The 16,583-nt window shown below is 34.3% G+C and overlaps 1 protein-coding gene across 1 annotated transcript in view; it reads right to left on the reverse strand.

Moving 5' to 3' along the window:
• The window catches only part of Rfx3 (regulatory factor X, 3 (influences HLA class II expression)), a 141,692-nt gene that overhangs the window by 19,814 nt on the left and 105,295 nt on the right, over positions 1–16,583 (reverse strand). The window contains exons 9-13 of the mRNA XM_013018429.1: positions 14,137–14,252; positions 13,501–13,655; positions 9,624–9,721; positions 7,494–7,643; positions 2,903–3,111 (exon numbers count right to left, since the gene is read on the reverse strand). Of these exons, the coding sequence (XP_012873883.1) occupies positions 2,903–3,111; positions 7,494–7,643; positions 9,624–9,721; positions 13,501–13,655; positions 14,137–14,252 (728 nt within the window). The remainder of the gene's footprint in view (positions 1–2,902; positions 3,112–7,493; positions 7,644–9,623; positions 9,722–13,500; positions 13,656–14,136; positions 14,253–16,583) is intronic.

The following is a 16,583-nucleotide window of genomic DNA, read 5'->3' on the forward strand; positions in this document are numbered from 1 at the left end:
ACTTCCCTATTTTATCTCAAGAAAGTAGTGATTGATTTTTCCCGTTCCCCCTCTCCCTGGACCATTCCTCTTAACCTTTGAATGTTAGCATTCAAAGCAAGGTTAAGGAAGAAAAGAACTCTGTAAACAGACTGCATTTTCAGCAATCTATCAACAGCTTCTTAGCGCATGATTCTCTGCCACTTTACCCCTACAGTTCTGTGCACATAAATATGTACACAGATTTTCAGAAATTAGAGATTAGCTATCTAATTTCAGAATATGAAAGAGCCGTATCTGTAACTGCCATATTTACAATGACATTTACAAATTTACAAATTTTGGCATTTAAAATGCCAGAAATTTTAAAAGTACTCAAGTCCTATTTTTCTGATATTTGTGAACATAGCTTCCATTACTCAATCTGTTCTTATGCCTCAATAAATAACACTTTGGAGAGTACAGGGACTTACATTTCTAAGCTATTGACTTGGCCTACCAGCAGGAGGTATGCATCTGTTTTGAAAGTACCTTTCCTCTGTGGCCCTCAACTGTATGCCTTCAAGTCTTTTTGAAATGAAAATAATAACTATAATAGTGTCTAATAATCACAAGGCAATTATCTCCAACTCAGGGAGGACAGAGGGCAGGCAAGTGATGATCTACTGGGTTTGTACATCTGCAGAGAACAAGAAATACAAGTAGGTAATTTTCTCTCTTTTCAGGATACCTGCAACCGATCTCTGTGAAGGCTTCAGGGTCTGTATTTTTGAAATCATCTCAACTAAATATAGGGCAAGAAAGTCTCACAGGAAGAAATAAAGGCACCACAGAAAACAATAGAAAGGGAAGGAAAAAAAGAAAACCTGCTTGTTTTTTTTTTTCTGATGCAGAGGATGGATGAATTTTGCCTTGGGTCATAAGTTTTAGAGAAGACAAGTAGCATTATTTTTCTTCCATCTGTCATTCATGGGGTGCATACATTGTTTATATTATTTTTTCTGGGAAAAATTATGATGACTAAAGTATTGGCTTCTGAGCAAATAAAGTATCTGGAATCCTCTTAGGAAATATTCCCAGATTAGAATTTTGAATCGTATTAGCACAGGATCTCCTTTGAAAATATTGTGATAATGCTTTTCAACTCTCCCCCTTAAAGAGAGGGAAAATGTAACATTTCTTGTCAACTTGTCTCTCACGAACACCCAGACCCAAACCTGGCACTGACTTCACCGAAGCCACAGAGTCAGCATCTTAATAAGGCACTTCTCAAATCTCATGAGCTAAAGGTATAAAACAGAAGTGAAACACTACTAGGCTATATAACAGAAAGCTGTTTTGAGGACTTGGGATAATTTAATTGTTAACTCAAAACAGACAATGGAATTGACACCAGTACTTCAGTTTAAAAAAAAATGAGAATTTGGGCCAAATCAGTTGAGCAAGAGTGCTTTTATTATATTTACCGAGAGACTAACCTCCTCATAACTGAGTCCAAAGACTCACCACCTTTGTGGAGTATTATCCACAGTCAGCTAGAGGCATTATCTTATGGTAATTACTTTCAACAAATTAGCGTATGACTTGCGACTACATCGGATCTAAATAAGGGGCTGCCCATACTGCTTATGTAGATATAGCCATTAGGCTCATGTCAGAGGAGCTAGCTTTATCTGAAGGAGTAAATTAATAAACTATTATGAGAACAAATGTCAGGGTAAAAAAAAACATAACTTATCTAATGAAATAATTTCATCCTGTATATATATATATTATATATATATAATACATATATTATAAATATAATATATGTATTATATATAATATATATATTATATATGTTATATATATTATATAATATATGTATTATATATAATATATATATATATAATATATATGGCACAAGTGTTCCCCAACACAGGTCATAAAAATGCTCTTTCAATCCTCGTAGGAGAACTTTACTCTAGAGCTCATCCCAATTTTTGCTATCATATGTCACATAATCAGAAAACCATTTCCCTTCTGGGTTGCTTCTATGCTTATAAAAATATAAATTTCTATCTATAGAATTTTAGTCAAAAAGTGATTCATAATAAGCTATGCTGCTGTCTACTAGATTATTGGCCATGCATCAGAATCACTGAGAAGAGTTTGTGTTGTCATCTTTTTTTCTTTTCTCTTTAGGAAACCAAACTTCAAATTCCTAATCTTGATTACAGGCATTCCTCTAACCATTTTTATTCAGTGGGTCTTAAGTACATCCTGAGTGCCGCTTAATGTTGGAGTATTAATTCTGATATCTGATTTGCAGCATGTTTGAAAACAATTGTAACCTGACCAAATGAAGAAATTAACTAGCTGCCTCTGGGGATGCATCAGAAGAACCCAGAGGATTTAAAAACAGATTGCCAAGTCTTCCTTCATAGAGTCTGCTTCAGGTACAGTTGGGGAGGAGCCTAACAATTTGCATTTGTAACATATGTCCAAGTGACAGTGACGCTACCGGTCCGGGGACCAGCTCTGAGGATCAATGCAGAAGAGAACAAAAGAACAATATTAACATCTTACAGAGAAGCCTCAGCAAGGCCTGAATAAAAGGAAGGACTGTATCTCTTTGCTGCGGGCTTCTGAACACACCATCTACACTAGAATCTGAGAAATGCTCATTGGAAGACTTCTGGGGGTTCAAGCAAGAGAATTTTTTCTTTGCTAGCAGAGAGTTGCTTTCCCAAAGAGTCCCGATTCATTCATACAAGGCTGGAATCTTTAAGATGGCTGGAGAGAGTTACAACAGGGGTTCCACAAATTCTAAACTCACTCACTTCTTGGTCCTAAAGCTCACGTGGGCTCACGTGCACACACGTGCATGCTCACACGTGCACACACACACGCACACGTGCGCGTGTGAAGGTGAGGGGAATACCTGTAGAAAGACCATTTTAGCAAGAACTGCCTGGCAGCTTTGGGGAAGCTGGGCCTTCCTTCGTAGGGTTTCAGCGCTTGCATCATCACGTTGTCCAGCCACGCGGCCCACTGCTCCAGTGTGCTCTGCTGCTGAAGGGTCATTTTGAAATCTGTCTCGAGTCTCTGAACCATGCTGTCATCACACTGGCACACCCAGGAAGCTTGCTCCTAGGAGAGGCCACAGAAAGCAAGGGAGGAGTTCAACCACGTTGTCTTTTTCAGCTAGTGCCAACCCACAGACAAGATGCATGATAGGAAACGGACTCATTGCCTTACTCATGTAACTGTAACCCCTCTGTACAGTATCTTTACAATAAAAAGTAGATTCAATTGGCTAAATGGGATCCCTCAAGATGAAACCAAAATCAAAGAGTGAATGGCCCTGTGTAGAAGCCATTTAAGTTTACAGGCTAGAGACAGGTTTATCAAAGCTAAGCTACAAATGTAAATGAATTCACACAACTGAATAAATATAAACATGCTACTGGCCAAGTTTTGATAACTAGGTTTTCCTTTCGGTCTGGTTGGGAATGAAAATAGGAACTTTGAAAGTTACTTCTTAGAGGTAGCCGTAAGTTTCATGATTTTTTTTCCAATGTTATGTTTTACTTTTAAATTAAAAGAAAGAACATCTATTCTCTCAAGGCCAAAATGTCTTTATTTGGTATTATAATATTTGACTGACAACCAGAAGACATGAATCTTATTGTAGTTCTTAACTAAAACAAACTGACCTCAAGCAACTAAAAATTTGATCTCTGTAGGTTTCAGTTTCTCTGGGCATAAAATTAGATAAGTGAAATTTAACAAGAATTTTTAAACTTGGTTCACTATGTCCAGATAACTTTTCAAGATGGGATTCTTGAAAGCAACATCCAGAAAAACTCTCAACTCTACATGCAAATCACTGAATATGTTTACATTTTCCTGAAAATAATGTCCATAGCTTTTCTTCTATATGTTCTTATAGGACAACTTCTTTTCAAATTTGTAACTTTGACTTGGCGAATTTCTGATCTTCATTTTTCTAGACTATCTCTTGCTCCTACAAACTTTACCTTTTTCAGGGTCATTTCAAACAAAATGCCCAAAGTCAATTTATTTCCCCAGGGAAACCTCTTCTTTATTTTATCTAATAAATCATAAATTATAAATTATACATCATAAGTTATTCCATGTTTTACATATCACTCATAAAAATTTTAAATAAAAAAGGATTATGGAGAAAATTCAGCACAGAGATATGGAAAAAGGAACAAAATATTAATAGCTAAAATGGTAACAGTATATGCACAGAGCTAAATATGCATACGAATACCCTTTAAGCATTTCACATTCTCATAAAAATGTGTACCAATGAATATAACATTTTCACATGTTACATTATGCATATGTATCATTTAGAATATTTTGTTATATATTCACAATATATCTACACATATGCTAAACTCTTAGAAATTTATAATATTTAAATATATCTTAATTAAGAGGATCATATCATACATTCTCTTAGATATTATGCCTAATTTAATGATACCCAATTATGCTGGAAAATGTGGAGCTATATTTTCTGTTCAATGAGTGAATTTTATTTCATTATATACATTAATATTTACAGAGGTAGTTCCATACAATAAGAAGTTTGTCTGTTTTAACTTTTACAAGCAAAAATTAGTGATGTTATAACAATATTTTGCTCACTTTCCAATTTATTTTTATGATTGATTTATATAAGAGGAATATAGTTAAGATAGTTTACTTATGGTGTAAAATAATTCCCAGAAATATTTTATCAAGTTAAGAGTCCAAGATTGCCCACAGTAAGGAATTGTAAGAATCAAGAAAGTTACTGGAAAAGTTTATCCTTTCATCAAATCTGGTCATTCTTTCTCATGATAGGAAACACATACAATGAACATCTTAACATTCATGTGTATATAGTTCAATGGTGTTAATTACATGTACCTTGTTATGCAACATGTCTCTAGAGCTTTTCATCTTGCAGAACTAAAATACACTCCCCATTATAGTGGAGCTGTGGCTCAAGCGATAGAGCACTAGCCCTGAGCAAAAAAAATGCTTGGGGAAAGTGCCCATAAAATAAAAACAAACACACCTCTGAGAAGTAAATGTAGGGTGAAATGAAACACTTGCCACTGTGATTATGATTCAAAGAAGAAAGGAAAAAGTTTGAAGAGGGCAGATGCTAAACCCTATAGGGTTCAGCATTAATGACTGTCATAAAGGTGCAGAAAAACTTGATAAAACTTAGTAAGAGAAAACTAGGTTGCTGGGTAGAGAGTAGCTAAATAAGAGCAGACACACAGCTGACCATTTATAAGGTATTTTCAAGGTTAGTGTTTACTAGAGAAGAGCTCATTAGTATACATATTTGATGGGACTGTAGACAAATCCACATATAAAAACATTGCTACTACAACTCATAAAACATTAATGACCTTCTCAGAGGTCATTACAAATCATTCTTTTTTTTAATTTAATTTTTTTTTGTCAAGGTGATGTACAGAGGGGCCAGTTACACACGTAAGGTAGTGAGTACATTTCTTGTTGAATATTGTTATTCTTATACATATTTTCTATTACTGATCTTAATTTACTTTTAGAAACTAGAAGGGGTCTTATTAGTGTGAATTCAAAATTTCTTTATCTTTAAAACATTTAAAATGAGGATTTGAAATACATATTAGAGTGCAGATTTTAAGGCAACATAAACAGTATTATCAGTAAATTAGTTCATGTAATTAATTGAAATACTTAAAATAGATGGCTTTCCAAACCTGTGACAGTTTGCTCTTGTACAGACTAAGCTTTGGTAACTGTTTATGTATATATAGGTGTGTTTGTAGACATAGATAGATAGAGAGATAGATAAGATAGATAAGATAGATGATGGATGAGTAAATGATAAACTGAAAAAAATTATTTTTTAAAAATTTTCATGCTATTTTAATGACTATAGTGGCAACATGTGATAGACTTTATTGGAAGGAATTTACATTTTTATGAGTGTAATTACAAAGTATTTAAGCTTTAGCACTATTTTTGTTTTTTGTTTTTTTGAAAAAATATTTCTATATTAAAAATCAGTCTGAGAACTTTTCCTTTCCCTAAAACAAATTCTACACTTTGTATATGTGCTGCCTCCAAGCTCTGTAAGCAATCAGTGTTGGGAAACTAAGTATCTACTTTCTGTCTGTCTGTCTCTGTCTATGTATGTATGAATATATTATATATAATTTCATATAAGCTATATAAAATTTCATATAAAGAGAAGCATGTGATCCTTTGTAGTGAGCATCTTTCACTTAGCATTTTCCAAGGTTGTAGTATGATCTAAAGCTTTATTTCTTTTCATTGTCCAATAACAGAGTACTGTGTAGATAACACCAGCTATCAAAACAGTTGATGGATATCTTAGGTTGTTTCCACTGCTAATTTGAATAATGATGTTATAAAACAGCTAAGTAGCTGGGTGCTGCTGGCTCACACCTGTAATCCAATAAATTACTCTCCCCCCACAGCAAAAAAAAAAAAAAAAAAAGCCAATTATCCACCAGAAAACCAGAAGTGGCTCTGTGGCTCAAGAGGTAGAGCACTGTCTTTGAACGGAAGAGCTGAAGCCCCACAACCACCACCAACAACAATAAAACACACATCTAAGTACAGGTTGAACATCTTTAATCTGAAAATCCAAAATCTGAAATGCTTCAAATCACTAAAACTTTTGAGCAAAAGTTTTAGGTTTTAGGACATTTCAGATTTGGGTGTTAGGGATAATCATAGAAAAAGTCTATTTAATACCAAAAACCTCAAGAACTCCAAAGTAAGAAACATTTCTAGTCCCAAGCATTTTGGATAAGAGTTACAAGTATGTCGAACTGGATGTTTCCATTTCTCTTAGGTATATTTAAGAGAGTTGAATTGCTCAGTCATATGGTAACTCTATGTTTATAGAATGCTAAAGTAATATTCTTAAATTAGCTATTTTTAAAGTGTACTTTAAAGTACAAGAATAATTTACCCACCAGTTTACAAAGTATTGTTTTTCACTTGATCTGCTAAAGTAGCCAAAATTACTATACCCAATTCTTTTCAAGGGAACAAACATTTCCCAGGGATGTATGATAAACTTTCTTAGTTCTTTCAAGATGGGTTGCTATAATAACGAAAATATCTCTGTGCTTGATATGGTACAAATTATTAAATCTGTAAATAATAATCTGTTAGCAGGTGGAAAAGATAGCACAGAGTAGTTAATAAGCAAGTTCTCCAAGATTCAACACATATTAAATAAAAGCGTAATTTCCTGCCTCACTTCAGCGACTGTGCTCTTCATTATCCTTTAATTATGCAGTAAACTGGTGACCTATTATGTTGCCTGCTTTGAGTGTATCTCAGTCGGCTTTAATCACACTCCCAAAAGATACAGTGGAGGGTGAAGGAGCGGCTCAAGCAGTGAAATGTGAGGCCTTGAGTTCACTCTAGTTCCTCAGTTTACAACAACAAAGTAATGACATTGGACAGAGTACCTGGACATTGGCGAAGTCAACACGGTTGAGGTCATTGAGCATCTGGTTGATCTGGGAAGTGTTCTGAAGCACTGCTCGGGCTGCCTGGGCCAGGTGATTGAGCGATGTGTATCTTCGCAGAGTCTGGGCAAAGGCACTTACAGCGGCAACCTGTGGAGAAAACCAAGTCAACAGGGAAGTATTTTTCTTCCAGTAAATGAAACCACTGTGTAATAATCTTCTCTTCCTTGTCAAACTTAAAGTGCTTCTCTTTAGCTCTTATTTCACATTGGTTTGGTAAGAGAGTTACTTGAAAATTTTGGAACTTAAATCTCTTTAATCAGGGATTACTTTCTTTCTGAGCATACTGAGGTCAAGATTGAAACTCACACATTATTTGACATCAGAGTATAACATTAATTAAGCCAGTAGTGAAAGTATCTCCACAAACACACACACACAAAGACTTTGTCTAGGCAAATACAAAATAAATTAGCATTCATTTCTTTTAATATATCTTTTTTATTGTAAAGATGAGTAAGGCAATGAGTCTATTTCCTATGGAGCACTGTTACCCCCTCCTTTGTGTTTCCCCTACCATCCCTTCCTTGCCACCTCCCCAACTCTGACTCACCCCCTCCCCCCTTGCCCCATGCCCGAAGTTGTAAAGTTCGTTTTCAACATTGTGGCTTGTACTTATTTCTTGTTTTAATTCTTTTTAAGACAGTTAGGAATTAGGAAAATAAAAATATTTGTTCTTATTTGAGAAAGCAAATTATGTCATAGTTTTTAACTGGATAAAAAAAAATAACTTTTAGACCTTTTAGACCTAGAGATTTACAACAAGTTGGATGATTTTAGGGTAAAACTAGAGAATTCGTAGTTTTTGATGGGTAATAAACTTATCAGAGATAAACATACAGAAATTTTAATTTCTTTTTGAATGGGCTAATCATGAAATTTCCACTTGCCTCTTTTCATCCTCCTTTGTGCCCTATCCAAGAGACTAACCAGAATGGAATCTATTAACCCTCTCCTTTACCCTCTATCTCCCAAGGGGGTTGGACAATTATAACCACTGCTAGGAGCTGGAGGATATGAAGAAATAGTGTTCAAACTATTATTTTCCAAAACTCTAGTCTTCACTTTTACACACACACACACACACACACACACACACACACACACACACACACACACAATTTTTCTTTTCTAAATGCTATCATGGTCCTGGGGAGGCTGTAAGCAAAAGAGAGGATTCAGGATTCCTAATGGCATGGATTTGCTTTTAACCCTTTAGACTTAAGAGATGTTAAGGATTTCCCATTATTGTTAGCCCTTAGATGCTTAATCATTCCTCCTCCTTTTTTTTTTTTTAAACTCTGTTCACACCTTTGGAAATAAACTGTCTTCAACAATGCCTTCCATTGGAATATAGCATTTGTTTCTTTCTGGGATCCTGAAAAGTATAGTTTATGTTGAAATATATCAAAACAATGAAAAAAAGACGGTATTATACACACACAACACTGTTATACACACAGTAGATCTAGTGCTTCTAACCTTTTAAAAATGTTAAAACTACTATATTTGCTATTACAAATATTCCTATAGATCTGCAAACTTTTTATGTATATATAAGAAGCAAGTAGCAGGCAAGTCAGCTTGTTCAGTAATAGAATAGTTTCATAGGCAAAGAATGATCTACACTGATAGTGAGATGCTTAAGGACTATATGCAACTTGGAGACATGCTCGCATATCCTCAAAAAACAATATTTCATGTAGTTTTCCACTTTGTGGCTTATAATAATCTAGTACATGCTACATGCCAAATATAGGGTTAATATCTCATATATATTATCATGTTTAATTGTCAAAATCAGCTTATTAAACACATATTATCCTTTAAAAAGACTATAGCTGGCTCAAGGTTATAAAAGTGGTAAGATTTAAACTCAGATACTTTGATCTCTATCCCAACAGTAGCTGTTTATTGAGGGTGAAATTGCATGTGTGTGTGTGTGTGTGTGTGTGTGTGTGTGTAAATAATATGCTACATTGCTAACATACACTGAGCTATTATGCGATAATTGTTGACTTGAAGAAATGTCTTTTTAAATGGAAAAAAGAAGCAAACTATGAAGTATACCTTGGTTTGTATCATTCTCTGTGGAATATTGTTCATGGCATTGGAAAGCCAACCTTCAAGGCTTTTTGCAAAATTTCGAATGGCTTGGGTCAAGGCACCTAAATGATAAACAATAAAAGGAGAGCAAAAAGAGAAAGAAACCAAAGATCATTAATGTTTATGCCTGAATAGGGGAAAACATGCGCATAACTATATCTTATACAGTGCAGAAGAGAATTTAGAGTGTTCTCATTTACAAAACTTTATTATTCCCAATGTCTTACAGCATCAGAGAGTGAAGGACCTTTGGTCTTTTAAAGCTATTTTCTTTCCAGATACTTATGACACTTTGTTGGGAATAAAAATATACAATTGGCTTTGTTTACAGCAACATATACCAGTTGTGAATATTCTTAAGGAATTTTTCTATTTTGGAATAACTTTCTTCTCATTAATAGCTTTGTGCTTACAGGCTAAACATTTTTTAAAATAAATTCTTCACTTTGATTTCTTAATCTAGTTTCATATCTTCAGTTAAAAAGAAATATAGCATAGTTCCCCCCCCCACACACACATGTAGCTACTTATACTAGAGCCCGTGAATCAAAGTATATCTTTCTTGTTGAAGTAAAAAATAAAATTGTTCAACAGGAAAAATCTAAATCACTGTTTTCCACTTTACTTGGTAGCTAGTGATAAACGATCAGTGTGCTGAAACTGTTGCCACACACATCCATGTTCCTCAACTAGTCCTACCATGGTCCATTTTATGATCTTCACACGTTTGCTAAAACCTAAAACAGGGGTAAGCCCCATGAAGAGCACTGTATGGTGGTCATAACATGCTTGCAAGTATCTTCAGTTATTACTGATAACTGTGACTATTTTACAGCAAGGAATCTGCTTATTGGTAGTGCTCACAACTCAGTCCTTGGTATTTTACATGCTACATGCCCATGGCTGCATACATATTTGTTAATAAGTATTTGAAGCACCCACAGCATAGAATTCATCTCTGTAGGTTCACTACAATGTGGTAGATGTAAAAAAATATATATATACTCTATTATAAGAAACAATGAAGCTACAATTTTTTGGCCAACTGCTCCCAAGAATAAAATATTAATGATAAATTATTTGTTTTCCTTTCTGTGCTCAAGTGAGTCTGACATGCTTCTCTGTAACTTTTGTCCAAACAAGTTTTAGAAGTAATTTAGCTTACTCATGTTATTTGCAAAGGATATAAATTTTACTGCTAAGTTTGTTAACTGGATAAATGATAGAAAAGATTCAAATGGTCTAATAATCATTAGAATAAAACATTTAGGTAAACTCTTAGCCATGAAAATTGGACATGCTGAATCAGAATTTCTTGAGAACAAATCTTTTGAAGTCTCCAAAACTTCCCATATTAGCCATAAAAGAAAAAAGAAAGAAAATATCTTTCTGTTGTGCTATGTACTCGAACCATGGAGCGCAGGCATGGATGGAAATGAAAAAGAGTGAAAAAAATTAACACTTTTGAAGCTCAGTAACAGTTTGATCAAGATTCCATTTGCTAATCTATATATTCCATTTTTTCTATTATTACTTAATTTGAAAACCTCTCAAGAAACTAAATATTGAAAAAGTCAATATGGACTTTGTTCTACCTAGACAAATTATGCAAAGGCGATTTTTTAAAATAAAAGAATATATTATACATATTAATTAATTAATGTTTTTAACTTTTTTTGCACTAAATGATATTCTGGGCCACATTTAACTATATTCCTAATTGTACCTTTTGGTATTATGAGTTAAGTTCTTATATCGTACTTCACACTTAATTTTTTTTCACTTTCAGATACATGTATTTTAGAATATAGTAACTTCAAGCTGACTTTAAATTAGTGTGATGTGCAAACTTTTTTTTGCTAAAAAAAGCAATCCCATCTGGACAGAAACTGGTAGAGTGAAGTACTAGTAGACAGGAAAATACAATTTAAAAAAATAAAATTAAGTTTTCTCTCTCTCTAGGCATTCATGTAAGATAAAAATTGTGCAGATCGACTCTGACAACTTCTAAATACTCGTAAATGGATGGTTTGGAAGTTGAAAATGATTCCACAGCTGACTTGCCTCAACCTGCTCAATATTAGTATTAAAATGCATGCAGCCCAATGATAGCTATCTGTACTGATTTTATGCTGTATTTTATGTAAGCCTCATTGTGGAGTGGGGAATTAAGTTTCCAATTTTCCTTGCAATTCAAAGATATAAACTGTTGAGTTTTCTGCTGAATGTAGAGACAAATAACCTGACAAAATACACTGCTTTACAAATTAAAATTTACAAAAGACAAAGAGCAAGTGTATTTTGTACTTCAAATTCTGAGACTTAAAGTCAAGGAAAACTGATACATTTAAAATAAGGAAACAGTTAACGGTTCAGAAGTTAAAGTTTTATGATGCCAATACAAAAGCCAAAAAATTCAGAATTGTTTAATGAATATTGATGCTGTTGATTTGCCTCAAAAAAAGACCTCGCTGACATCTCTTCTTGTGTCTCATGAGAAGACACATATTGGTGGCAAAATGTCATAGGATAATGAGTTACCCTATGCAACTCCTTTTAAACATCTCTAGCGATGATCACTCAGTGTGAACAGGGAACAAGGGGTAACAAGGAAAATCAGATTCGGGAACATAAAACCAGTAGAGAATTTGCATAAAGAAAATTTCCATGATGAAATCATTTTTCATCAATATTTAGTCAGGGAACTTAGTACAGATCAACAGAAGAGGAACACATTAGCAATTCTAGTTTCAAGACAATGTCAGCAGGAATTCTTTTGTTTTCACTTATTGCTCCATAAATGTTGTTTTCATCAAAATCATATGTAAATGTGTATAAGCCTATACTTAAGGCAGTGGGAATATATAACAAATGATAAATTCCGCTGTCATCAGTTGTATTTAGGAAAAAAAAGGTATAAATTTACAGATGTTAATTAACCTCTTCCTCTTCTACTAAACCCTATTTATATGTTCTCTAGAATAATTTAGCAGAATTATGTCAATAGTCTATTTGTAGTATATACTTGTCAATTTCACAAGGTAAAAGGCTGATTTTTATTTTATTAGTGTTAATGTCAAAAATAAAACTATTCTGTTTCCTTAATTTCACTAGTTAGTCTGAATTCATACAGATGTGGGTGTCAGATAGTTTCAACTATTTTTTTTAACAATATTTGCAGTAGCAGTTTAGAGTGATATTTCTATTTGCTAGAAGGTAGCTTTAAAAGCACCATCAATTAAAAAGGAAATCTAAGCTATGCGATTCCCATTTGCTTCATAGTAGGGATATAATATTTGTATAGTTATCTAGACCTTTCTGTCAACATGTCAGGAAACCATTACTGCTAATGGAAACAGAATTTGTCATTCTTAACGTGATATTGGTGCCAAAGTAAATGGTTTCATAAATTAATCCAACTCTACTGGAAACCAATAAAAATTCCTCTTAAATCAAAAGCAACCATGCAAAAAGTGGGCTGCATTATAGAACTTCTGAATAGATGAAAAGGACCTAGGGTTTGGTTAATTTTTTCATGGTTGACTAACTTAGGAGTGTTCCTGCAATTAATTCATTGGGGCTCTCAGATATGTAGGTTGGATATTTTATTATTCAAAAAGAAACTGGAAGACTGGAATACAGGTCATTTCTTCACTTTACTATGTATGTATATTTTTTTCCTCTAGGCTGATCTCATACAATATTCTAAGTTGCGTGTGTTCTATTTGACAAAATTTAAATGAAGTTAGGATCATTCCAGATTGTCACCGTCACTTCCCAAAACTTTTCTGGGCGGTATTATGAGAACAAAAGCATCCATAGTCGTCTGCATTTAACTTACTAGGAATAGGTCTAAGGACGTCGGGGATGAGAATCTCCACCAAAGCCTGGTACATCCCATGGTCACAGTTACACATCCATTTCAGGATAGACTCATGTTTGCACAGAGTTATCAGCTTTGCTTTCGGAAGTCGACTTTCTATTTCACTCAGATTGCTGGTGTGAATAAATGTAGCAAATGAATAGATGGCAAATGAGGATAAAAAAGAAAATGGACTTTAAAAATAGTTTATCAAAGATTATTGAGATTAGAACTACACCACCATTGCACTGGTGCCACATGGCTGGATATATATGTATATATATATAAACATATATATATATATAAAACACTCCCCCAGAGCTGCTTAGGCACATTTCTATTTTCTGATGGTCTGAAAAGGCAGATATGATAAGTCATTCCATGAAGGTGAAATAGCTGGACTGTACTCCCCCAAATCAATAAAGTGGGAGCTTTATATACACTGAAACCTCAAGAGAGCAGTTTGTGGTTTACGTCTAGGATGGCCAAAGTTATCAGTCTCCTCACAGTAATGTTATCAGGTAAGGTTCACAACTGGTATACATATCTCTAGTGTACTAGCTAGGACATCTACTCAGCCATGAAAATCCATTGGAAAAGTATATTGATTCTGACCTTGATTCAGTAATGGTAGTGCCATCAGTTGGAGTCGAGGGAGAATAGCGCCAGAATGTTTGCCATAATTTTTCTATCAGGCTAAATTGAAGATTCACAACAACATCCAATATTGCCTAAAAAACAAATGGTCAAATCATAACACTTCTTGTACTTTCCCTAATTCTCTTACTTTACCACCAGCTGTTCTTTCTTAATGGATCATTTATATTTCCTTCTCAATGAGTCATGCTATTTGTTCTTTCTCTTCTACTAGAATTGCCTGATACTTCTGTTATACCCTAGTCACTTTTGTCTACAGAGTCCTACAACATGGGCACTATAAAATGTGATACATCGTAAGGGTATGCAAGACCTAGTAAGAAACAAAGGATAGGAATGGACTAATAATTCGCCTGTGTTGTTTGCATGTTGCAATGAGAGCATAGAAAAAGGGAAATTTACTATTTTTCCGAGCATGTGCATGTGAACATGCCAACACCATGACATCGCAATATCTTAGTAATAAAATATTGAAGATAAATAATAATTTGTATGCAGTATTTTCTCAAAATTTTGGCAAGGATTTATTTTAGAATACCTAGAGAAAGTAGAAAAAAATAAAACAGGGGAAACACTTCTGATTGCCCATGCAACAAACGGGAACAAAAACTCCCATAGCATTTTCTTGTTGCAACAAAAAACCCCCTACATTTTAAAAACTCAGTAAGAAACATAGAAAAGTACTTAATAATATGTCCAGACTGTTTCCATGTAGAATTGCAATATACTGCATTTCAGATTGATAGTAAAAAAATAACTAAAACTAACTAAGCTTTGTTCTCATTGCTTACATATTAAAATGATACCAAACTGTATTTTAGTGACTTATAAATAGAATAAAGTTAATATTTGGTAAAAGTATAATGAAAATTTATTTGATTACTTCCATTTCTAATGATAACAAACTGTCTCTTCAACATAGAAAGAGAGACATGTTTTCTGGCTCATGCCTATAATCCTAGCTATTAAGAGTCTGAGAACATCTAGGCCAGATTACAAAGAAAAGTGTATAAGACCCCTTCCTCAATCTCTAGCTAAGTGTAATAGGCATGCGCCTTTCACCTCAAATCTCTGTGGGAAGCTGAGCTTGGGAGGGTAGCTGTTCTAGGGTAGCCTGGGCAAAAAAATCTACAGGATTCTATGTCAACAGAAAGAATGAATGCAATGGTATGCAGGATGACGGATCTTCTTACAAAAAGAAACCTTAAGCAGGGAAATCATGGTTCCGGTAGGAAGTAAAACTTAGCACAGAAGGTGGGCTGGAGGCTTGACCCAAGTAGAGTACTCACCTAGCAAACCTCAGTACTACCAAAGGCAAACCAAACCAAAACAAACTAAGTGTTGTAATAACTACTATGCGCTTTGTTCAGTATTTCCTTGGTAACACTTAACATCTCAATGATTCAGGAAGAAAAAGATTCAAAATGAATCAATCATTCATATTTTTATATGCTTATATTGCAAAATGGTAATACATAACATTAAATTGTGAACGTAAGTTTTAACTTATTTGTATTGCTCCCATGTGAAAATTCGAGGATTATTTGACATTTTGTGTTAAAAGTTATCAACATTAAAAAAAAAGAAAGCCAGATCAGTATCACCTCCTAATATTCCCCAGGGGCACAAGTCATGGGAGCCAATGATGATGAAATTTCATGTAATTAAAATCACCTGTGGATCATAAGCTAACGAAATGAATAAAATGGAACTAAATTTTCTAATGGAAGTGGAGACTGGATAGAAAAAGGAAGAACAAAGAACAACTCTGTAAAGATTAAGCAGGCTAACGTCTATTCTTCTCACAATGGTTTCCATTCCTCCTCTCACTTTCACCTTCCTTTCTTTCTTTTTAATTATATTTAAGAAATATAAATTGAGAGCTTATACCAAAAGTTTCAAACTAATTAAATCCATGAAAGTGCTGCACCGAAGAAATGTGAATTTCATTTGGTAGATGACACCCTAAAAAAAATCTTCAATTTCTAACACTCTATGTATCACTTTTCTTCTCTATCTTCATCCTATTCTTCCGTCCCATTCCATACTTCTCTTTGGTTACCTACTGCTTTCTTTCTGCCTTCACAGCTGTTGACATTCTATTCACACCACAGCAAGAAGGCGACATAGAAGACTGAATCACTTTCCTTTGGGCTGGGTGAAACTGACAGGCCAAGGGCACAGGTCTGAAGAGTGTCAAAGTACTTGTGAGGCAGATTGAGAGAGGACTGAGCTAACCTTGCTAAGGCTGTGGACTTGATTATCAAAGAGTATTCTGATCATTCAGAGACAGAGGTAGTCAGTATAAGATGCTTGATGGCATCAAAAACTGAGAAGTAAGAGGACAGGTAAAAAGAGTTCCATCAAGATCTACAAATTGCCGGGTGCTGGTGGTTCACTCCTAT

Source organism: Dipodomys ordii, unplaced genomic scaffold (assembly GCF_000151885.1).
Source record: "Dipodomys ordii isolate 6190 unplaced genomic scaffold, Dord_2.0 Scaffold40, whole genome shotgun sequence".
Classification (NCBI taxonomy): domain Eukaryota; kingdom Metazoa; phylum Chordata; class Mammalia; order Rodentia; family Heteromyidae; genus Dipodomys; species Dipodomys ordii.